This window comes from Solanum dulcamara, chromosome 6 (assembly GCF_947179165.1).
Source record: "Solanum dulcamara chromosome 6, daSolDulc1.2, whole genome shotgun sequence".
Classification (NCBI taxonomy): domain Eukaryota; kingdom Viridiplantae; phylum Streptophyta; class Magnoliopsida; order Solanales; family Solanaceae; genus Solanum; species Solanum dulcamara.
This window is the reverse complement of record NC_077242.1, coordinates 65,598,880-65,623,393: the sequence shown is the minus strand read 5'-3', so window position 1 is coordinate 65,623,393 and position 24,514 is coordinate 65,598,880. Positions and strand designations below refer to the sequence as shown.

Below are 24,514 nucleotides of genomic sequence, written 5' to 3'. Positions count from 1 at the left end.
CGTTCTTTCCATCTAGGATGCTCATTGTCTAGATGTCTAGTTAATTGATCCATTTCACCTCTATTATTCCCGGTCTTATGCTCGAAAATATTTTGACACTCTTTACATTGAACTTTAATTGTTTCGGCTATGCGTTCAAAATAATGGCATACTAAACTAATTTTTTTTTCTTTTTTTTATAGGTCGTGGAGGGAGATTAATAGTTCTAGATTGAACATTACCTAAATCTACATCAGGATTAGTTGGTGTAACATCCACATCATCATTATCATCTTGTTCTATTTCCACTTCAAATTCATTTGGTTCTTCTATACTGTAAATTTCTTGATATTCATTTTCATTCATATCATGTGCACCTACACCTGTTGACACCCAATTTTGGCTCTCTGTACTCAAAATTAACGTCTTCAGGCTACTTGATCATTAAAGAACACAAAATATAATATTTGTTTTTACACATTTTTTTTTAGTTTTTTTTTATTTATTTATAATTATCCTTATTTTTAGCATTTTCATGAATTTGTTTTCTCATTTTTTTTATATAATTTATAAATAAGCATTCTTAGTTTCGTAAATAATAGGATTCTTATCCATGTTGACATCGATCCTCCACAATGCAAATTAATCATCGAGCTTCTCCAATTTTAAACAATTTGAAATAATTAATCTTTTAAAAATCCAAAAAAATATATTTTAAATACTTTAAAATAACTTTGTCATTTTATAATTTTTGAATGATATATATAGTTATATATAATAATTTATTACTTTTTATCATTATTCAAAAATAATCTCAAAAAGATTTTATTTTAATTAATTATTTCATAAATTAGTGTTGACATCCAATTTTGACCGACCTATAACCCATTTTTCGATTGCTATTTAATTAAATGTGTATTCTTTAAATTTTTATTTATTGTATGTTTGAGCTTACATTTTGTATAATATTTAAAATTTTATTATTGTTATTATTATATAAATAATATTATTATTTACTTCATTGGTTATTAATTTAGAATATTGATTCCAATCATCCATCTCCTTTTGACTAATCCTACATAAAGAAAAAGGAAGACAATCTTGTTTTTTTTTCTTCTTTCAAAAGTAGACTAACACATACTACTCTCTCTATTATCTTCTCTTTTCCTCCCTCACAAACACACCACTCTCTCCATTCTCTTCTCTTTTTCTTCCTAAAAAATACACCACTTTCTCCATTATCTTCTCTTTTTCTCCCTAAAAAATACACCACTTTCTCCATTATCTTCTCTTTTTCTCCCTCAAAAAGTCTCAAAAGAAGCTTGTCCTTTCATCTAGAACAAAGTAACTCCTCCCTTGTGGTAAGTAAATCAAATTTGATTTTTTGAAACTGCATAGCTGTTAGTAATTTTGACGTATCTCATTGTATAGATCTTTGTTTTTAGTAAATAAATATGTTTTGGAAATATGAAACACGTATCTACAACTTTTATGTTTATGTTGGAGCCTAGATCTGCTGTTATTGGGTCGAAAAATAGGACGCAACATAGGACAAGTTTTGTCCAGATGTTTTATTTAAAATTCCAGCATGTAGAACCGCTAGTATTTTGATCATATCTTTTTGTACAAAATGTATTTTGTGATGATTCTTTTCTTTTTGCAAGATTAAGACATATATGTACAACTTTCATGAAGGACATAAAGTCCAGTTTTGCCGTTTGGAGTTTCAAAATTTAGGTATAACATGAGGTACATTTTTGGTCGAATTTACTGTTTTGATAGCCTTAAGTGTTGTTGTTTGTTGTTGTTGTTGTTGTATAGCCTTAAGTGATAATATGAAATACTACTTCAAATTTATATATAGTTCAAATTGTAATTGGCCAATAAAAAAATCTTTTCCGTCGATTTTCGAAGCCTCCACATTAAAAAAGAGACGGAAATTTTAGTTTAAGTTTATATTTTATATTATATTTTGCAAGCTAAAACAAAGTCCAATAGTGTTAAATCAATAACCTTCGGAGTAGCTCCATCTTCGGAAAACAACAACTAGCTATCGCGATGGTAAATCCGGTAAGAAACTAACAAGTAACAACTCTATCTCTCCTTTGTTTTATTATTTTTTTTTCATTGTTGTTTTTACTTTTTTTTTTGTTTATAGATCTACTTTATTTTATGATAAATATAATTATTGTGATTTGTTTGTATTATTTTTTTTACTTATTGTTGTTGTCTCCGTCATATCTTTTATTAGTGACATCTATTGTCATATATATTTGCTTTTGATTATTTTAATTGATTGTTTTAAAAGATATGATAGTTTTAATCTACTTTGTTTGCTGATAGATATAATTATTGTGATTTGTTTCTATTATTTTTTTTACTTTATTGTTGTTGTCTCCATTATATCTCTCTATTAGTGATATCTATTGTTTGTTGAGTGAAAATTATTATTTTGTTTTTGTTTGACTACTTTTGTTAATAGTTTAACTTCATTTGTTTTGGCTATATTTATTCATACTTTTGTTTGTTGGTGGATTATAATTGATGATTAGTGTATACTTTATTTATTTATAATTATCTTGTATCTATTTTTAACTTTGTTTGACTACTTTTGCTAATAGTTTAACTTCATTTGTTTTGACTATATTTATTCATCAAAGGATTGTAATTGATGATTAGTAATAATTTATTTTCTTTAATACATGATTTCTTATTTAATGGATGTTGATATTATTGTTTTTATTCTTTTTGACTATGTAAGATATACTAAAGCTAGGTTGATTCACTTGTCATTAACTTTACTATTACTATTTTATTTTTTTATATTATCATGTGTTTAAGTTAATTGATAAAATCTTCTCACTTATTTTTTTTGTCATATTGTACCTTTATTTTTGTGGGTGTTGATGCTTGATGATGTAAATATTCATTAGTTATTTTTTTTTCTTTTGTTATTTTGTTTATGTTACTATTTTTGTTGAATTATTGTTGTTGGCTTGAATTTTACATCTTTTATCTAGTGTATTTCTTATTATGTTATTAATTACGCTATTATTGTTTCACTTCTCAAATATCTTATATGTTGTCTCTATTATGTCGATTGTTTCATCAATTATTGGTTGTCATGGCTTTCACGCCATTTTATTGAAATAATTTTATTATTTTTAATTATTATTGTAATTCATCATATTAAATAGAGATTACACCTAATAGGTCGATGAAAAAATTACCGTCGATTTCCAAGGCCTTCCATGTTTATAAGACGGATTTTATTTTTAGTTATTATTATTATTATTATTATTATTATTATTATTATTATTATTATTATTATTATTATTATTATCATCATCATCATCATCATCATCATCATATTTATTCCTTACTAACACTTCTATTAAGTCTTTTACAGGTACTCAGAATTGCTTTCTGAGAAAGCTATTCGAATTAAGTTCGAATAATATATTTAATTTATTATTGTGTATATTATTGACATTAGACAAACATTAGGCCGTTTCTTATATTATTGTTTTAATTTATTCTTTATGTATATTTCATTACATATTTGCGCAATATTTTCATCTCCTCAATTTAAAAACTGAGTTTAGCTGGGACCTGCAGTTGTGGATTTCGAAGAATGCTGATACCTTCCCTTTGAAATAACTTGAACCCCTTACTTAGGATCCATTGAATTTGTAGACATTTTTAAATAATTGATTGGTTTCTAATTATCCTAAAATTATGGTGAGTCCTTAAATTAAACTATTTTCTTTTAAAATCTCTTTTGAACAATTGAATTGATTTTTTTTACGAATCACCATGACGTTCTAATAGGAATGTAACACTTATTACAGTTACGCCTCTGAGCTTACTATAAAATAGAATTCTATTTTTTGTAGTATATATACACACATATTTTAAAATTATTTTGATAATAATTTATTCATTATTAATATTTTACCAAGTGTCTGTACATGTATTCGGAGATATTTTCTGCAAATGATATTCAATTTTTTTTTTCATATGATAAAAGAGTTCTTTGTTCATATGAATAAAGAGCTATTCTTTTAATATTGCATAAAACTACCTTTTTTATATACATATACCTTCCTCATATTTGTCTACACATAATTGGTGATAATATACTTACTTACTTAGTACATACTTTTTTTTTATACATATATTCTTATACAATTTTAGTGTATATATTTTTATATATATGTTTGTTATACTTGCAAATAATAATTTTATCTCCTCCCTTTTTGATGAATTAAGTCTAGCTGGGTACCATATTTTGTGGATTTCGAAGGATGCCTAACACCTTCCCTTTGGAATAATGTAAACCCTTACCTAGAATCTAAACTGGTTTTTAGCAGATTGAAACGTGAGTCATACAGGTCATGCATCAAATATGTTTTCCTTATTTTCCTTAATAAATTAGGTGGCGACTCTATACAATAATTAATCCTTTTAGAGTCTGTATGTTGTGCTTTATCTAACCTCGATTAAAAATAGGGCATAACAACACCTATTTCTCCAAATTCAGCTTCAGGCATACGAGAATAATTTCTACTTGTACTACCTGTACGAGAAGAACTTTTTTTCTTACTACCACTATCTCCGTCGGAACACAAATTTTTAACACTTTTACCTATATTTTTTAATCTATCCATTATGCAAATTAATCTAATAAAACTATAAACAAAAAAATTAAATATTTAAATATACTAGAATTAATTTACTAAATAAAAGCAAGAGAAGAAACGATTATACCAAATTGCCGGAATCAAACAAAGAATCGTAAAATTGATGAAATGTTGAATACTTGAAAATTGAAAACTTCCACTTGATGTTGTTAATTGCAAAAAATAATAAAAGATTAATATCTTTTTAAGAGAGAATTGACAAATTGAGAGAGAATTAGATGATTGTTGGTGGAAAAAAATAATTAAATGTTATAGGTATTTATAGAAAAAAATTTGATTAATAATTTTTTTTTTAAAAAGGACAAATTTCAGAATTGGCCGCTGGACCAACAACTATATAGCCGTTGGGCCCTACAACTCTTTTTAAAAAAGTGGCACAAACATTAATTTGAGAAAAAAAAATATTTTTCGAACCGGGCCGGTGGACCGGCTACCGGTCCCTTACTAGGCCGGTCTTACCGGTCCAAGGCCAAAAAATGACCGAACAGGCCCAATTTTTTTTTGTGTTGGGCTAGTACCCAATCCGGTTTCCCTTGTGTCGGGCCCTTAATGGGCCGATCTTAGGGGGTCGGTTAGCGGGCCACTCGGCCCAATTGACAGATTTAACTTATAAGTCAAAAAAATAAGTTGGGGTAGCCCAACTTATTTTTTTTGGCTTATTATAAAATGCTTTAGATAAGCTAAGCCAAACATGTCCAATTATTTTTTTTAGACTTATTTTAAACACAAAATGACTTTAAGTTAATCAACCAAACACTTAAAAAGTTGAAAACAGTTTATATGATCTTGTCCTTTTTCTCGTTAATTAATTAGCATATCTTATAAGTTTGATTAAGTTTCACTTCAAAAATTTATCCTTTATTTATACACAATAAATTCTTTATTTTATTTTATATTTTATATATTATTATTTTATATTTTAATTTATGGAATGATTTTTTAATTCATTCTTAAATCACCATGTTAATATTAATTTAATATTTAGTATTTTCTTTGATTTATCTAGTTATAATTTTGATTGAAAATTTATAACATGTGCCTTTTTAATTAAATAAAAATAAAACTTTAATTAAAAATTATATAATAGATATTTAAAATAAGTTCTCTCTATAAAGTAATCTTAATATTAAAATTTTCTTCAAAATATGGTGAAATACACGATATATTTTTGGGATAATGATTGTAAAATGTATTGAAGTAAATGTTAGCTGATCTTGTATCCGCGTGATTTCAGTTAGGCAGAAATATTTATATGCATACGGATACAATGTATTTCACTAGCGGTGTAAAGTCTTTGAGCAAAACCTATGTCTGACTCTGACGGTGTAAAGTCTTTGCCACAAATTATGTAAAGTCTTTGCCTTAGACAGTGTAAAGTCTTTAGCTCGGACTATGGAATGCCTTTTCTTTGCCACAAATCATGTAAAGTCTTTACCTCAGACGGTGTAAAGTCTTTAGCTTGGACTATGGAATGTCTCTGACTCAGACGGTGTAAAGTCTTTGCCACAAATTATGTAAAGTCTTTGCCTTAGACGGTGTAAAGTCTTTAGCTTGGACTATGGAATGCCTCTGACTCAGACGGTGTAAAGTTTTTGCCATAAATCATGTAAAGTATTTTCCTTAGATGGTGTAAAGTCTTTAGCTCAGACTATGGAATGCCTTTTCTTTGCCACAAATTATGTGAAGTCTTTGCCTCAGACGGTGTAAAGTCTTTAGCTTGGACTATGAAATGCCTCTGACTCAGACGGTGTAAAGTCTTTGCCACAAATCATGTAAAGTCTTTGCCTTAGACGGTATAAAGTCTTTAGCTTGGACTATGGAATGCCTCAGATTCAGACGGTGTAAAGTCTTTGCCACAAATCATGTAAAGTCTTTGCCTTAGACGGTGTAAAGTCTTTAGCTTGGACTATGGAATGCCTCAGACTCAGATGGTGTAAAGTCTTTGCCACAAATCATGTAAAGTCTTTGCCTTAGACGGTGTAAAGTCTTTAGCTCGGACTATGGAATGCTTCTGACTCAGACAGTGTAAAGTCTTTGCCACAAATCATGTAAATGCTTTGCCTTAGACGGTGTAAAGTCTTTAGCTCAGACTATGGAATGCCTCTGACTCAGACGGTGTAAAGTCTTTGCCACAAATCATGTAAAGTCTTTGCCTTAGACGGTGTAAAGTCTTTAGCTCGGACTATGGAATGTCTTTTCTTTGCCACAAATCATGTAAAGTCTTTGCCTTAGACGGTGTAAAGTCTTTAGCTTGGACTATGAAATGCCTCTGACTCAGACGGTGTAAAGTCTTTACCACAAATCATGTAAAGTCTTTGCCTTAGACGGTGTAAAGTCTTTAGCTCGGACTATGAAATGCTTCTGACTCAGACAGTGTAAAGTCTTTGCCACAAATCATGTAAAGTCTTTGCCTTAGACGGTGTAAAGTCTTTTGCTCAGACTATGGAATGCCTCTGACTCAGACGGTGTAAAGTCTTTGCCACAAATCATGTAAAGTCTTTGCCTTAGACGGTGTAAAGTCTTTAGCTCGGACTATGAAATGCCTTTTCTTTGCCACAAATCATGTGAAGTCTTTGCCTCAGACAGTGTAAAGTCTTTAGCTTGGACTATAGAATGCCTCTGACTCAGACGGTGTAAAGTCTTTGCCATAAATCATGTAAAGTCTTTGCCTTAGACGGTGTAAAGTCTTTAGCTCGGACTATGGAATGCCTCTGACTCAGACGGTGTAAAGTCTTTACCACAAATCATGTAAAGTCTTTACCTTAGACGGTGTAAAGTCTTTAGCTCACACTATGGAATGCCTTTTCTTTGCCACAAATCATGTAAAGTCTTTGCCTCAGACGGTGTAAAGTCTTTAGCTTGGACTATGGAATGCCTCTGACTCAGACGGTGTAAAGTCTTTGTCATAAATCATGTAAAGTTTTTGCCTTAGACGGTGTAAAGTCTTTAGCTCGGACTATGGATTGCCTTTTCTTTGCCACAAATTATGTAAAGTCTTTGTCTCAGACGATGTAAAGTCTTTAACTTGGACCAATAGAATAAAAGTTTATTGCATATGAAGTAATATTTTCATTTGAAAAAAATAATAATATATATATATATATATGTATATATATATATATATACCTCACATGTTGATGAACTCAAGAGGATATGCAAAAAAGAGTATCAAAACTGTCAATACCAATGATGAAAATAAATAGAAGGAGAGAGTCTATTTATAGACAAATAGTGATGGTGAGAGAGTCCTTCTTCCAAAGTAATTGTAATTACTTTTTGGTAGAACTCTAGTAAAATGATACAAATTTATTCTCTCCAAATCCTAATTGGATGTGAAATTGTGAAAAATTGGGCTATCCATATTCTAAAAGGAGTGTGTCCTTTCAGAATTCTAATTGGATTTGGAAGACAGAATAAATGGTAGGCATTTGCAAAAAAAAAAAAAAACTTGAAAAAAAAACATGAATAAATAAATAAATAAATTATCTAGAACGATATTGAAGGAGTTTAAATCTAAATTTTGGATATGTTGTATAACTTTGTGTCTAAATTCAAAATAATCAAGCGGCTTGTGATTTTGAAGTTCCTACATGAAGATACAAAAGTTTTAATAAAATCACTCAAATCTGAAACCGCCAACATGGCAAAATCTAGAGCTAACTTTAAATTTTTTTTTTATCTAGAATGGTCATGAAAGTATTAAATTCTCAATTTTGGATATGTTGTAAATCGAGAAGTCTAGTTTTTAGAAAATTACACCGTTCGTGATTCCTACGTATCTACAATAAGATATGAATTTTCTACGACAGACATGTCAAGATGAGGAAAAGGCTGATGAAAATCAAAGAAAAGAAAGAAGAAAGTATCACGGCGCTGATCGTCAAGCCACATTGCTGCAAAACAATGAAGGTCAGACATTTATTTATAGAGGTTTATTAGCACCTATTATAACTAGATTCAAACTTGAATTAGGCTTCTACAAAATTGACTCCTAAGCGGATTCCAATTAGTGGTGGAATCTTGCATGACAAATAAACACTCCCCAAAAAAAGGGCGAAAAAAAAACGTGAAAAAAAAATCATTTTTTTCTTCTCTTTCCAAGGGCAAAAAAAAAACGTGAAAAAAAAATCAATTTTTTTCTTCTCTTTCCTAATCCTCATTGGATATAACTAATTTGCTACATTCCTACTCCAACAATGATGAAGGGGTGCATCAATATAGTATGAATTCACGGTACATCTCAAAATACATGGCATGTCATTATCCTACAAGTAATACTTCAAGCCTAGTCTTCAAAAGATAAAATATCTCGACAAGACTTGAAGCAGGGGGCATTTGTAATCATTTACAATTTATTAAATATAAATTTGTAGAATGGTTCAATTTATATTAAATTCAAGATATATTAGTCCAAATAAATATTTTGAATTAATAAAATTGAGTCAATTATTTAAGCCCAATAAATGTGGATTTAATTAAAAAACTAAATCCATTGATTTGGGCTATAAAGATGACTCCACTTTGTTAAGCCCAATATCATCTCATCCTAGAGGCCCATTTTCATGCCACATGTCAAAGTTAAGTGGCAATCCAAGTCAAATTAAATAAGCCACTAGAATTATGCCATGTGCCAAAGTTAGGTGGCAATCCAAGTCAAATTAAATAAGCCACTAAAATCATGCCACATGTCAAAGTTAGGTGGCAATCCAAGTCAAATCAGATAAGCCACTAAAATCATGCCACATGTCAAAGTTATGTGGCAATCTAAGTCAAACTAATGATGCCACTAGAACAATGCCACGTGTCTATGTGACATGTTCTGACCAATCAAATTAAAACTCTTCAACAAAGAAATCTGATTGGTCAGTTCAAACCAACCAATCAAATCACACCCTCATACCACTCCCTACAACTATAAATAGGGGTCCTCATTATTCTGAAAGGGAGGTTTTTGGAAGAACAAGAAGCAAGAAGAGAGCTCGTGGATCAAAGACCGCAAATTCTCTACAAAGCTACAAAAGTTCAAGCAATCAAATTCAAGTTCAAGATCAAGAACGAAGAAGAAGATCAAGATCAAGTTACTTGTTCATCTTTACTGTTCGTCATAACCATACAAGTGTTCGTGACGAATAATTCAAATCCAAATTCGAAGACGAAGATTCAAGATCAAGCTATTCAAGCCCTTGACTCTAAATCAAAATCAAATTCAAGTTCAACGTGTTTCATATTATTTGAAGAATCAGAGGATTATTATAGAGATTGTAACCGCATTACATTTTGAAATCAAATATTACACTTTGTTACTCCAATTTTCCGATCTTGATTATTTATTTTTCTCGGCTTGAAAATTTGTTGTTTACAAATTTTGGCACGCCCAGTGGGACAATCTCTACCTCTCATCTCTTCACATCGATCATCAAACTTCAAGAACACTTAAATGGCATCTAAGAAGTTTGACTCCAGGACTATTATTGCTAAGGCTACTGATTCCAAGTTTTCCTCTGAGGTGGAGAACATACTGGATGCTACTATGGGAACTTTGGGACCCATCACTAGGAACAGAGCAAACTTGCTAGGACAACAAACACTTCAAGTGCCGTCCGCATCAGTTCCTATTTTTGATCTTCCATCTTCAAAGGAGGCAAGATTCTTTCCGAATGAATTGGAAGAAGGAGAGAATATAGCTGATATTATTGAAAAGACGTTGGCTTGACTTAGTCCTTTTAACACGAGAAATTGCACTATTCAAGATAAAAATGATGTCTTGATCACTAGATCTGCCTCAGTCACTCCACGTAACTTGTTTCAGACAGATTTCAGTTTGAGGGAAAATCCATGCTTTGCTCCATCATCCATAACAGCCATCCAAGCGATGATGACTAACACCTCAACTGTTGAAGAACAACTGGCGAGTTTGACGAAGGCAATTGAAGGTCTAACAAAATATGTGCAAGATCAGGATAATCAAATTGTCAAGTTGATGGACAGAGTTGAGAATGTTATGGAGGGAGACTCAAGTCATGCACCTGGAAAACATCCGATGATACAAGAAAAGGGAGATTCAGTTACAAAGCAAATAAATGTGGGTGATGAGCTGCAAGTATCTGCTGAAGGAGGAATTCCCATTCATCAACTGAAGGACTTCATTATGGGAACTATCAAAGATAAGTATGACGTGTCTTCAAAGTCATCATTCATGTATGCAAAGCCATACACTTCAAGAATTGATGTTTTGAAGATGCCTGCAGGTTATCAACCTCCAAAATTTCAACAATTTGATGGAAAGGGAAATCCAAAACAACACATTGCCCATTTTGTTGAAACCTGCAATAACGCTGGAATATATGGAGATTATCTGGTCAAGCAATTTGTGCGCTCCTTACAAGGAAATGCCTTTGACTGGTATACGGATCTCGAGGCAGGCTCTATTGATAGTTGGGAACAACTTGAGCATGAATTTCTTAATCGCTTCTATAGCACAAGGCGTACTGTGAGCATGGTTGAACTCACAAATACACGTCAATGGGAAGATGAACCCGTCATTGAGTTCATCAACTGATGGAGAAATGCAAGCCTCAATTGTAAGGATAGGCTTAGTGAAACTTCCGGAATAGAAATGTGTATTCAAGGAATGTGTTGGGGACTTCGTTATATCCTACAGAGTATTAAACCCAAATCATTTGAGGAACTAGCCACACGTGCTCATGATATGGAGTTGAGCATGTTTGCAAGTGGGATTGAAGGACCAATTATTTATGGGCCTCGCAAGGGAAAAGATAAAATAGAGGTAAAGAAAGGGGGAAAATCAGCACCTAAGTTTGGAAATAAGGAGTCGATGAGTGTTAATGCCGTACCTTTGAAAGTGGCTACAAATCTAAGCAAGAATCAAAGGGTGAACACCACAACTTTTCAGAATAATGCTGGTAGAAAGCTGACTTTGAAGGAAATACAGGCAAAAGAGTATCCTTTCTTGGACTCAGATGTTCCAGCAATTTTCGAAGAGCTTATGGCGTTAAAACTCTTTGAGCTACCTGAAATGAAGCGTCCAGATGAGGCTGGGAGGACTAATGATCCAAATTACTGCAAATATCACCGTTTGATGGGCCATCCTATTGAAAAGTGTTTTATCTTTAAGGAAAAGATTATGGACTTGGCCAGTGAAGGAAAGATATTGCTTAAAGATGAGAAGGAGAGTTCAAATCAAGTCTCTGTCACTTTTGGTTCACTCGACCCCATAGTTCTTTGCAACTTTGTCGAAATACATGATAGTGGTGATGACCTAGCCACATCACCATCAAAGATGATTAAATTTGGTGACTTCAAACCAATAAATGTTAACGTATCATCGCTTGTTCCTTTGATAAATGAAGTAATATGGGAAGATAAATCTCTAGAGGAAAACCAATCTTGCGGTGCTTATGCTGATGATGAAGGATGGATTTTAGTGACACGACGAAGATGTCGTAAAATGAGCTTGCAAAGAGAACCAAATAAGCAAGTGACTAGAGCGAAGATGAGAACAAAGTGGTGTCATCCACCTACCCCTAAAACTCAAAGGGTAAAGAAGAATGTGAAGAAGTCAAGAGTCGAGGGAAATTACTATCAAAAGCAACGTCCTCCGGTGACATTAGAGGAATTCTTGCCAAGTTGGTTTCGTGAAAAGATTTCTCATCGTGACACCAAGGCCTCGTGTTGTAACATTGATAGAGAAGAGACGATGGTAGAAAGCTCATCACCATTATTACCTCCATAACATGAAGGCCCTATAAAGCCTCACTCTGAAGAAGTGGACATTTGTGATGCGAAGTTTACATTCACTAATGATGATCTTTTATTGGGTGAAGTGTTGCATAATCATCCTTTATATATGGTAGGTTTTGTGCATGGACATAAAGTAAATAGGATCATGGTGGATGATGGATCTGGGGTCAATATTCTCCCTATTCGTACTGTGAAAGAACTTGGAATACCGATAAATGAACTGTCTGAAAGTCGTCTAATGATTCAAGGTTTTAACCAAGGGGGGAAGAGAGCCATTGGTGCTGTCAAATTAGATATAACGATGGGGGATATGCGTTCGAGTGCATGGATGCATGTTATTGACTCAAAGACCTCATATAACATCTTGTTAGGAAGACCATGGATACATGAGAACAAAGTAGTACCGTCCACCTACCATCAATGTTTCAAATACTTTGAAGATGGGGTTCAAAAGAAGGTAGTTGCTGATGATGAACCTTTCACCGAGATGGAAGCGCACTTTGCTGATGCAAAATTCTACTTAAAGAATTATGTTTCAAAAGAAGTTAAAGTTGACAACGCGATACCTGCTGATATCACAAAAAGGGTTGATGTAGCACCTGCTAATGCGAGGGTCATGATTGAAAAGGATAAAACGCTTTCAGATATGAGTAAAGTACCTAAGATAAGTGAGGCATCTTCAAGTAAGGGAATGACTCATATTTCTCACTATGTCCCAAAGACAAACAAAGTCAAGATCCCACCCTCTAAGTTGCAGAGTAGTAAGTTGACATTCCCTATCAAGCAAATTGATGCAATCAAATCACCTTCAAAAATGATACAAGGATTTGTCAGACCATCGAATCATGATTCACATGAATCACTCCCTAAAAATCGTACAAATGAGGGTTTTGACCCGAATGCATATAAGTTGTTGGTGAAAGCAGGATACAATCCCAATGAAGCTTCTAAAGTAGGGAAGCTTCCAAATGAAGTTATTGAAAGAGCAAATCATGGCCTAAATCCAACTCAAAGGATGATGATAGAGAAAGGGTATGATGTCAAGCAATCGCGCGAGGTTACAAACAACCGTCACCAATCTGAATCTCTATAAAAAGGATGAGCATCAACTACATTACCCCTGTGGAAGAATCGATGATGTTCAACAAAAAGCCTTCTGTGTTTGATCGACTTAGTAGCATGACTTCTAACGTTTCTGCATCTGATCGACTAATAGAATCAACACCAAAAATTTCAGTATTTGATCGATTGGGACCAATGAAGAAGAAATACAAGCGCCAAGGAGATTATAGAACAATGGAAGAACGGGTATATGCTTAGGAGCATAATTCACCCAAGAATTGGCCCAGTTTGATCCCTTCTAGAATGAGGCGAGAAGCAAAACTTGTAGTTTCATGTGGAGATATTCTGAGAGCAAAAACTCATACCATAGTTCACACTAGGGAGCGAGATGAAGATGAAGAAAGTGTGGAATCATCAAATCACATCATAATTTGTGACGAAGAAAGTACTCCACTATATGCAAAAATTGATAACGGGTTTGTTGATATTCATACATGCCATCACATATCTTTTAATGATGGTGATCCTCAAGAAGATGAGGATGCTGAAGATGCGCCACCTGAAATCGAGGAAGGGATAAAGAATACTGTTGATGCATTGAAAGAAGTAAATCTTGGAGTTGATGATGATATAAGGCCTACATATGTGAGTGCTTCGCTGGATGACGAGGAAAAGAAGAAATATATTGAGCTGCTTATGGAATTTAGGGATGTATTTGCTTGAAGTTACAAAGAGATGCCAGGGTTAGACCCTAAAGTTGCAGTTCATCGTCTTGCTGTAAAACGAGGTACTCGTCCTGTTAAACAAGCGCAACGTCGCTTTAGACCTGAATTGGTTTCTTTGATCGAAACTGAAGTTAACAAGCTCATTGAAGCAGGTTTTATTCGTGAAGTCAAATATCCTACATGGATTTTAAGCATTGTACCTATAAGAAAGAAGAATGGCCAAATACGAGTTTGTGTTGACTTTAGAAATCTTAATAATGCATGCCCTAAGGATGAATTTCCTCTTCCAATCCCTAAGCTTATGATTGATGCTACAACTGGATACGAGGCAATGTCCTTCATGGATGGTTCATCTGGATACAATCAAATTCGCATGGCACCAAAAGATGAAGAACTTACTGCATTTCGCTCTCCTAAAGGTATATATTACTACAAAGTGATGCCTTTTGGTTTAAAAAATGCTGGAGCCACTTATCAATGAGCCATGCAGAATATTTTTGATGACATGCTTCATAAAAATGTTGAGTGTTATGTCGATGACTTAGTAGTTAAATCAAAGAAGAGTGATGACCACTTGAAAGATCTAAGAATGGTGTTTGAACGGCTTCGAAGATACCAACTCAAAATGAATCCTTTAAAATGTGCCTTTGGAGTTACTTTGGGAAAGTTTCTCGGTTTTATTGTACGACATCGAGGAATCGAGATTGATCAAGATAAGATATATGCTATTTTGAAGATGCCTGAGCCAAAAAATATTCATGAGTTGAAAAGCTTACAAGGAAAATTAGCATATCTTAGGAGGTTTATCTCAAATTTGGCTGGGAGATGTCAACCATTCAGCCGCCTTATGAAGAAAGATGTTCCTTTTGAATGGTACCAAGCTTGTACCAATGCTTTTGAGAACATAAAGTCTTATCTGATGAAACCTCCAGTACTTGTAGCTCCTATACCTGGAAAATCATTGATTTTATACATTGCAGCACAAGAAAGGTCAGTAAGAGCACTTCTCGCACAAGAAAATGATGAAGGGAAAGAAAATTCCCTATATTACTTGAGTAGGATGATGACACAAAATGAGATCAAGTATCACCTATTGAGAAGTTATGTCTGGCACTCGTGTTCTCAATTTAGAAGATGAAGCATTACTTCCAGGCTCATATTGTACAACTTGTCTCTAAAGCGAATCCTATCAAGTTTGTCATGTCCAAGCCTGTCTTAAGTGATAGGCTAGCAAGGTGGTACCTCCAGTTTCAATAATTTGAGATTGTGTATAGATCTTAGAAGGCAGTGAAAGGACAAGTGCTAGCAGATTTCTTGGCCAATCATCAAATTCCGAATGATTGGGAGTTATCTGATGAATTACCTGATAAAGATGCAATGCTAGTAGAAATTCAGCCACCTTAGAAGATGTATTTTGATGGTGCTGCACATCGTGAAGGAGCCGGTGCTGGAGTGGTATTTGTCACTTCCCATGGAGAAGTTTTGCCATACTCCTTCACTCTAACACAAAACTGCTCCAATAATGTTGCTGAATATCAAGAACTCTTACTTGGGCTTGAGTTGACCATTGATATGAAACAATTGCAACTACAAGTTTTTGGGGATTCCAAGTTGGTGATCAATCAAGTCTTGGGTAATTATAAAGTAAAGAAGCCTGAGTTAATCCCATACTGCAATTACGCTCAAAAGATGATAGGGTGGCTTGGAGAGGTGACTATTCAACATGTCCCAAGAAAGGAAAATAAAAAGGCTGATGCATTGGCAGCTTTAGCTTCTGCATTAGTATCTCCTGATGAAATACAAGTTGTGGTTTGCCAAAGATGGATAACTCCGCCTCCAAATGAGCATGAAGAAGAATTTCAACAAGTTATCGCCACTTCGGAAGCTGAAATTGACGATTGGCGACAACCAATAATAGATTACTTGTGTTATGGAATATTGCCAGAAAACCTTCAAAGAAGAACAGAAATCCGACGACGAGCCCCTCATTTTCTTTATTATAAAAATACACTTTACAGGCGATCGTTCGATGGAGTTCTCTTACGATGTTTGGGGGCAGATGAATCTACTCAAGATATGCAAGAAGCACATTCTGGAGTATGTGGAGCGCATTAGTCTGGACCAAAACTTCATTTTCACATAAAAAGGATGGGATATTACTGGCAAACCATGGTGAAAGACTGCTTGGATTACGTCCGAAGATGTAAAGTTTGCCAATTCCATGCGAATTTTATACATCAACCCCCAGAAGTATTGCACCCAACTATTGCCTCATGGCCATTTGAAGCTTGGGGTTTGGATATTGTTGGACCATTGCCTAAGTCCTCTGGTGGACATCTGTACATCCTGGCTGCAACTGACTACTTCTCAAAATGGGCAGAAGCTATTTCTCTTAGAGAAGTAAAGAAAGAGAATTTCGCCAACTTCATTCGAGTTAATATTATCTACCGTTTTGGTATTCCTCGATACATATTGATAGATAATGGCAAGCCATTTGATAACAAGTTAATAACGAAGATATGTGATCTTTTTGGCTTCAAGCAATGCAATTCCTCTATGTATTATGCGGCTGCTAATGGTCTCGCTGAAGCATTTAACAAGACACTCTGCAACTTGTTGAAAAAAGTTGTTTCCAAGTCTAAGAGAGATTGGCATGAAAGAATGGAAGAGGCTCTTTGGGCATATAGGACTACCTATCGCACGCCAACACAAGCAACTCCCTACTCTCTTGTTTATGGAGTTGAAGCAGTTCTTCCACTTGAACGTTAAATCCCGTCATTGCGCCTTGCCATTCAAGAAAGGCTCACTGATGAAGAAAATGCTCGGTTGCGCCTTGAAGAATTGGAGGATCTTGATGAAAAAAGACTAGAGGCCCAACAAATTCTGCAATGTTATCAAGCTCGTCTAGCTCGATCTTTTAATAAGAAGGTTCGTCTTAGATGCTTCCAAGTGGGTGATCAAGTTCTTGTTGTAAGAAGGCCCATTATTACTTCTTGTCGGTCTGGAAGCAAGTTCTCCTCCAAATGGGATGGACCATATGTGGTACAAGAAGTATACTCAAGTGGCGCTTACAAACTGGTTGACTCAGAAGAATTGCGCATTGGCCCCATTAACGGAAAGTTCATAAAGAGATACTATCCTTGAAGAAAAGAAACACACTCCTTAAGGTACGAGTATAAACTGCATGTTACTCCTGCCCGCAAGAGTATAAACTGTGCACGGCACCCCATAAAAAAAATGTTTGCTAGGTTGAAAATCTCGAAAGAGGCGGCCTAGGCAAAAGTTAGGACCAAAAAAAAAAAATTCTCTCAGAACTACGTTATGACTTGATCCTCTTCACTGAGGTACGTAGGCGCTTAGAATTACATTCTGAGTTTAGTCGCATGAGTATCCAAAGAACTCATAGTCTCTCTTGACCCTCTCCATCATAATCCATGAGTTACATCCTAAATTTTAGTCTCATAAGTTCAAAAGAAATGGGGCACACTGTTATTTGAGCATCACAATATTCTTGTATATTGTCATATATGACATATGAATTAAAGAGGGCCAATCAAGACAGAATTTGAATTGACTTCAAAGAAATATTCGTACAAATCCATAAAGCTATTAGCTGTGATTATTGTACATGTTGTAGTTTTTTGGATTCTCTACGCTAAGATACGAATATTTTCTTCATGCGAATGTGAATCTATCAGCTTTTCTGTATGTGAAATTCATTTTTGAAGTTTGCTTAGAACTATCCTGCCAGACTTAAACTATAAATTTTGGATATGTTAAGAAGTTTGGTTTCTGATAAATTGAACCTCTCCTGGATTTGGTGCTCTCATACAATGATATATCTCTTATACTATCGAAACACAAAAGGAATTGCAACTCTGAAGAAGAGGAAGTCAAATCTCTAAGGTAAACCATGATTCAATCTGTTAAAAAAAAGTGTTAGCGCTTAAATTAGTAATTCAATAATCATGCTAATGAATCTCAATAATGAACTATTATATTCTTTGAGCAAAACCTATGTCTGACTCTGACGGTGTAAAGTCTTTGCCACAAATTATGTAAAGTCTTTGCCTTAGACAGTGTAAAGTCTTTAGCTCGGACTATGGAATGTCTTTTCTTTGCCACAAATCATGTAAAGTCTTTGCCTCAGACGGTGTAAAGTCTTTAGCTTGGACTATGGAATGTCTCTGACTCAGACGGTGTAAAGTCTTTGCCACAAATTATGTAAAGTCTTTGCCTTAGACGGTGTAAAGTCTTTAGCTTGGACTATGGAATGCCTCTGACTCAGACGGTGTAAAGTTTTTGCCATAAATAATGTAAAGTATTTTCCTTAGATGGTGTAAAGTCTTTAGCTCAGACTATGGAATGCCTTTTCTTTGCCACAAATTATGTGAAGTCTTTGCCTCAGACGGTGTAAAGTCTTTAGCTTGGACTATGAAATGCCTCTGACTCAGACGGTGTAAAGTCTTTGCCACAAATCATTTAAAGTCTTTGCCTTAGACGGTGTAAAGTCTTTAGCTTGGACTATGGAATGCCTCAGACTCAGACGGTGTAAAGTCTTTGCCACAAATCATGTAAAGTCTTTGCCTTAGACGGTGTAAAGTCTTTAGCTCGGACTATGGAATGCTTCTGACTCAGACAGTGTAAAGTCTTTGCCACAAATCATGTAAAGGCTTTGCCTTAGACGGTGTAAAGTCTTTAGCTCAGACTATGGAATGCCTCTGACTCAGACGGTGTAAAGTCTTTGCCACAAATCATGTAAAGTCTTTGCCTTAGACGGTGTAAAGTCTTTAGCTCGGACTATGGAATGTCTTTTCTTTGCCACAAATCATGTAAAGTCTTTACCTTAGACGGTGTAAAGTCTTTAGCTTGGACTATGAAATGCCTCTGACTCAGACGGTGTAAAGTCTTTACCACAAATCATGTAAAGTCTTTGCCTTAGACGGTGTAAAGTCTTTAGCTCGGACTATGGAATGCTTCTGACTCAGACAGTGTAAAGTCTTTGCCACAAATCATGTAAAGTCTTTGCCTTAGACGGTGTAAAGTCTTTTGCTCAGACTATGGAATGCCTCTGACTCAGACGGTGTAAAGTCTTTGCCACAAATCATGTAAAGTCTTTGCCTTAGACGGTGTAAAGTCTTTAGCTCGGACTATGAAATGTCTTTTCTTTGCCACAAATCATGTGAAGTCTTTGCCTCAGACGGTGTAAAGTCTTTAGCTTGGACTATAGAATGCCTCTGACTCAGACGGTGTAAAGTCTTTGCCATAAATCATGTAAAGTCTTTGCCTTAGACGGTGTAAAGTCTTTAGCTCGGACTATGGAATGCCTCTGACTCAGACGGTGTAAAGTCTTTACCACAAATCATGTAAAGTCTTTACCTTAGACGGTGTAAAGTCTTTAGCTCACACTATAGAATGCCTTTTCTTTGCCACAAATCATGTAAAGTCTTTGCCTCAGACGGTGTAAAGTCTTTAGCTTGGACTATGGAATGCCTCTGACTCAGACGGTGTAAAGTCTTTGTCATAAATCATGTAAAGTTTTTGCCTTAGATGGTGTAAAGTCTTTAGCTCGGACTATGGATTGCCTTTTCTTTGCCACAAATTATGTAAAGTCTTTGTCTCAGACGATGTAAAGTCTTTAACTTGGACCAATAGAATAAAAGTTTATTGCATATGAAGTAATATTTTCATTTGAAAAAAATAATATATATATATATATATGTATATATATATATATATACCTCACATGTTGATGAACTCAAGAGAATATGCAAAAAAGAGTATCAAAACTGTCAATACCAATGATGAAAATAAATAGAAGGAGAGAGTCTATTTATAGACAAATAGTGATGGTGAGAGAGTCCTTCTTCCAAAGTAATTGTAATTACTTTTTGGTAGAACTCTAGTAAAATGATACAAATTTATTCTCTCCAAATCCTAATTGGATGTGAAATTGTGAAAAATTGGGCTATCCATATTCTAAAAGGAGTGTGTCCTTTCAGAATTCTAATTGGATTTGGAAGACAGAATAAATGGTAGGCATTTGCAAAAAAAAAAAAAAAACTTGAAAAAAAAAACATGAATAAATAAATAAATAAATAATCTAGAACGATATTGAAGGAGTTTAAATCTAAATTTTGGATATGTTGTATAACTTTGTGTCTAAATTCAAAATAATCAAGCGGCTTGTGATTTTGAAGTTCCTACATGAAGATACAAAAGTTTTAATAAAATCACTCAAATCTGAAACCGCCAACATGGCAAAATCTAGAGCTAACTTTAATTTTTTTTTTATCTAGAATGGTCATGAAAGTATTAAATTCTCAATTTTGGATATGTTGTAAATCGAGAAGTCTAGTTTTTAGAAAATTACACCGTTCGTGATTCCTACGTATCTACAATAAGATATGAATTTTCTACGACAGACATGTCAAGATGAGGAAAAGGCTGATGAAAATCAAAGAAAAGAAAGAAGAAAGTATCACGACGCTGATCGTCAAGCCACATTGCTGCAAAACAATGAAGGTCAGACATTTATTTATAGAGGTTTATTAGCACCTATTATAACTAGATTCAAACTTGAATTAGGCTTCTACAAAATTGACTCCTAAGCGGATTCCAATTAGTGGTGGAATCTTGCATGACAAATAAACACTCCCCAAAAAAAGGGCGAAAAAAAAAACGTGAAAAAAAAATCATTTTTTTCTTCTCTTTCCAAGGGCAAAAAAAAAACGTGAAAAAAAAATCAATTTTTTTCTTCTCTTTCCTAATCCTCATTGGATATAACTAATTTGCTACATTCCTACTCCAACAATGATGAAGGGGTGCATCAATATAGTATGAATTCACGGTACATCTCAAAATACATGGCATGTCATTATCCTACAAGTAATACTTCAAGCCTAGTCTTCAAAAGATAAAATATCTCGACAAGACTTGAAGCAGGGGGCATTTGTAATCATTTACAATTTATTAAATATAAATTTGTAGAATGGTTCAATTTATATTAAATTCAAGATATATTAGTCCAAATAAATATTTTGAATTAACAAAATTGAGTCAATTATTTAAGCCCAATAAATGTGGATTTAATTAAAAAACTAAATCCATTGATTTGGGCTATAAAGATGACTCCACTTTGTTAAGCCCAATATCATCTCATCCTAGAGGCCCATTTTCATGCCACATGTCAAAGTTAAGTGGCAATCCAAGTCAAATTAAATAAGCCACTAGAATTATGCCATGTGCCAAAGTTAGGTGGCAATCCAAGTCAAATTAAATAAGCCACTAAAATCATGCCACATGTCAAAGTTAGGTGGCAATCCAAGTCAAATCAGATAAGCCACTAAAATCATGCCACATGTCAAAGTTATGTGGCAATCTAAGTCAAACTAATGATGCCACTAGAACAATGCCACGTGTCTATGTGACATGTTCTGACCAATCAAATTAAAACTCTTCAACAAAGAAATCTGATTGGTCAGTTTAAACCAACCAATCAAATCACACCCTCATACCACTCCCTACAACTATAAATAGGGGTTCTCATTATTCTGAAAGGGAGGTTTTTGGAAGAACAAGAAGCAAGAAGAGAGCTCGTGGATCAAAGACCGCAAATTCTCTACAAAGCTACAAAAGTTCAAGCAATCAAATTCAAGTTCAAGATCAAGAACGAAGAAGAAGATCAAGATCAAGTTACTTGTTCATCTTTACTGTTCGTCATAACCATACAAGTGTTCGTGACGAATAATTCAAATCCAAATTCGAAGACGAAGATTCAAGATCAAGCTATTCAAGCCCTTGACTCTAAATCAAAATCAAATTCAAGTTCAACGTGTTTCATATTATTTGAAGAATCAGAGGATTATTATAGAGATTGTAACCGCATTACATTTTGAAATCAAATATTATACTTTGTTACTCCAATTTTCCGATCTTGATTATTTATTTTTCTCGGCTCGAAAATTTGTTGTTTACAGTGACCTTTCATCTACTATGCCTCATTTATGATCCTTCTTATCGCTCTTATCATTTGTCACATGACTATTAAAAAAAATTCGATTGACAAATTTCAAATTTTGAACTCATTACAATTAAAAATCATAAAAATGACTTTATAGTTTATAGGAACATCCATGTGGCATTATTATTTACACATTGGAGGAGAAATGAGACGTCCTAGTGGTGAAGAAAGCTTCTTGAAAAATGGTGTGAAAAATGGAGGAAGAAATGGGAGAATGAAATTAGGGTTATAAGGGGAGGTGAGTCTTTTAGTGGGTGGGTGGGTTAGTCAGATTGGTATGCCTAGATGGACGTCCATGGCGTTATTATTTACACATTGGATACCACATATTTGTCCGTTAAAAGGAAGGGTGGAAATGACCCAATAGTTGAACGGGAGGGGTAGTTTAGAGTCCAAAAATAATTGAAGGGTATATTTGGGCTATTTCAAATAATTATAGGGTAATTTTAACCGTATATTTTTTATAAAAATATTATCTAAACTTTGCTGAGTAGAGTTATTAAATATTTTAATAATAAATAATTGGAGCTAGTCAGTAATCAAATTAGTGATTAAGATACGTACAAAATAGTGTCATATACAACATGATTTATCTGATTTAACTTGGTCAAAATCAAGAAAAATAGGATATCTGATCGAACACCCAATGCTTCATGCTTCTTTGGAGTAGATATTAAATAATTTAACATGAAAAAGTCATTTTCACCTTTCCTTTTTATCCATTTTCTCAAGTAATAATGATAACAATTTCCAATTCCTCCACCAATGTATTTAACTCTGCTTACATCCAACAAATACCTAACTATAGTTTTGAAAATTTCAAATTTGAAGCAACTTGATCTTTCTTATTTTTTATTAACTATAGTTATCTATAAGATAACTACAAATACTTATCGATAAAAATGTCATTAGTTACCTAAAAGTTAAGACGTTCTTGTTAGGCTTAACATGCTATAATACATTAATAATATCAAAATTATATTCTTTATATTATCTGTACATATAAGTTGAGCCCTTTAGTATATATAGGATGATTACCCATTTCGTGTAGTGTGACAAAGCCTAAATAATTCATTTCAACTAATTGGAATGGTTGTCATTGACCAGGTGTAAAACTTGTTGTATATTTCCACAATAAATCAATTACCATTAGGTATAGGACGTAACAAAACCTAACTAATACATTTCAAATTTACATTATTGTCTTTGACAAGTATAAACATGCGATATATTTATACAAATGTCAATTACTATTACACGTAAGGTGTGTTTGGTAAGGATATTAAATGTTTTTATACTTCGTTGATCACATTTTCTAAGAAAAGAATTTCTTAAAAATTAGGAACAAGAGGGAAATATTTTTTATAAATGACATTCTACGTTGATTGTCTTCTCCCCACCATTCCTTCAACTTGACCTTGACCCCCGACCCATGTCCACACCCCCACCCTGCCTCCTTGCCCACCCCTTTACCACCAACACCCCTTCACCTCGACCTTATGCTCTGCATTCACGCTTGTCTAGGTCAAGATACATATTTCGAAGGAAATGGATGAGATTTTGGGAGGTATGCCGATCACCAAGAAGGTTTTTATTGGTGTGGATTTCAATGGCCACATTGGGTCTACTCCTAGTGGTTTTGACAATTTGCATGGTGATAGTGATTTTGGGGTTAGAAACTTTGGTGAAACCTCATTTTTGGATTTTTCTAGAGCTTATGAGTTGGTGATAGCTAATTCGTGCTTTTCGAAGAAGGATGATCACTTGATTATCTTCCGTAGTGCTCTGACAAAATCTCAGATATATTACTTGCTTATGTGGAAAGGTGATAACGACTTTTGTAAGGATTACAAAGTTATTTCGAGTCAGAATCTTACCACTCAGCATAAGCTTTTGGTGATGGACTTGAATATTAAGCGAGGGAGGAGGAACAAGAAGTTATATGTATGGCCTATGATTAAATAGGAGGGTTTGATACCTACCATCTGCTATGTAATTGGAGAGAAGTTGATGGCAATGAAATCTTGGAGGAGTAATGGGCATACAGAAAGCATATGGGATAAGACAGTTAATTGCATTAGGGAAACAACTAGACAGGTGCTAGGGGTTGAAGGATGAGATACACAATCGAATTAATGATAAGTTAGAGGTATGGAGAAATTTTTTGGAGGCTAAAGGTTTCAGATTGAGCCGGATCAATATGAAATATTTGGAGTGCAAATTCAATGATGCGATGCATGAGGTGGCTATGGAAGTAAGAC

General features: G+C 34.0%; 1 protein-coding gene across 1 annotated transcript; it reads left to right on the top strand.

The window, feature by feature from the left end:
- Positions 1 to 23,801: 23,801 nt before the first annotated feature.
- On the top strand, positions 23,802 to 24,218 carry LOC129892905 (uncharacterized). Its single transcript, XM_055968423.1, has one exon. It carries the CDS (start codon positions 23,802 to 23,804, stop codon positions 24,216 to 24,218), a length of 417 nt encoding a protein of 138 aa, XP_055824398.1.
- The last annotated feature ends 296 nt before the right edge of the window (positions 24,219 to 24,514 follow it).

What these genes read in the sequence shown, in the direction of transcription:
- LOC129892905 (XM_055968423.1), top strand. Translation starts at nt 23,802, where the DNA reads ATGGATGAGATTTTGGGAGGTATGCCGATCACCAAGAAGGTTTTTATT.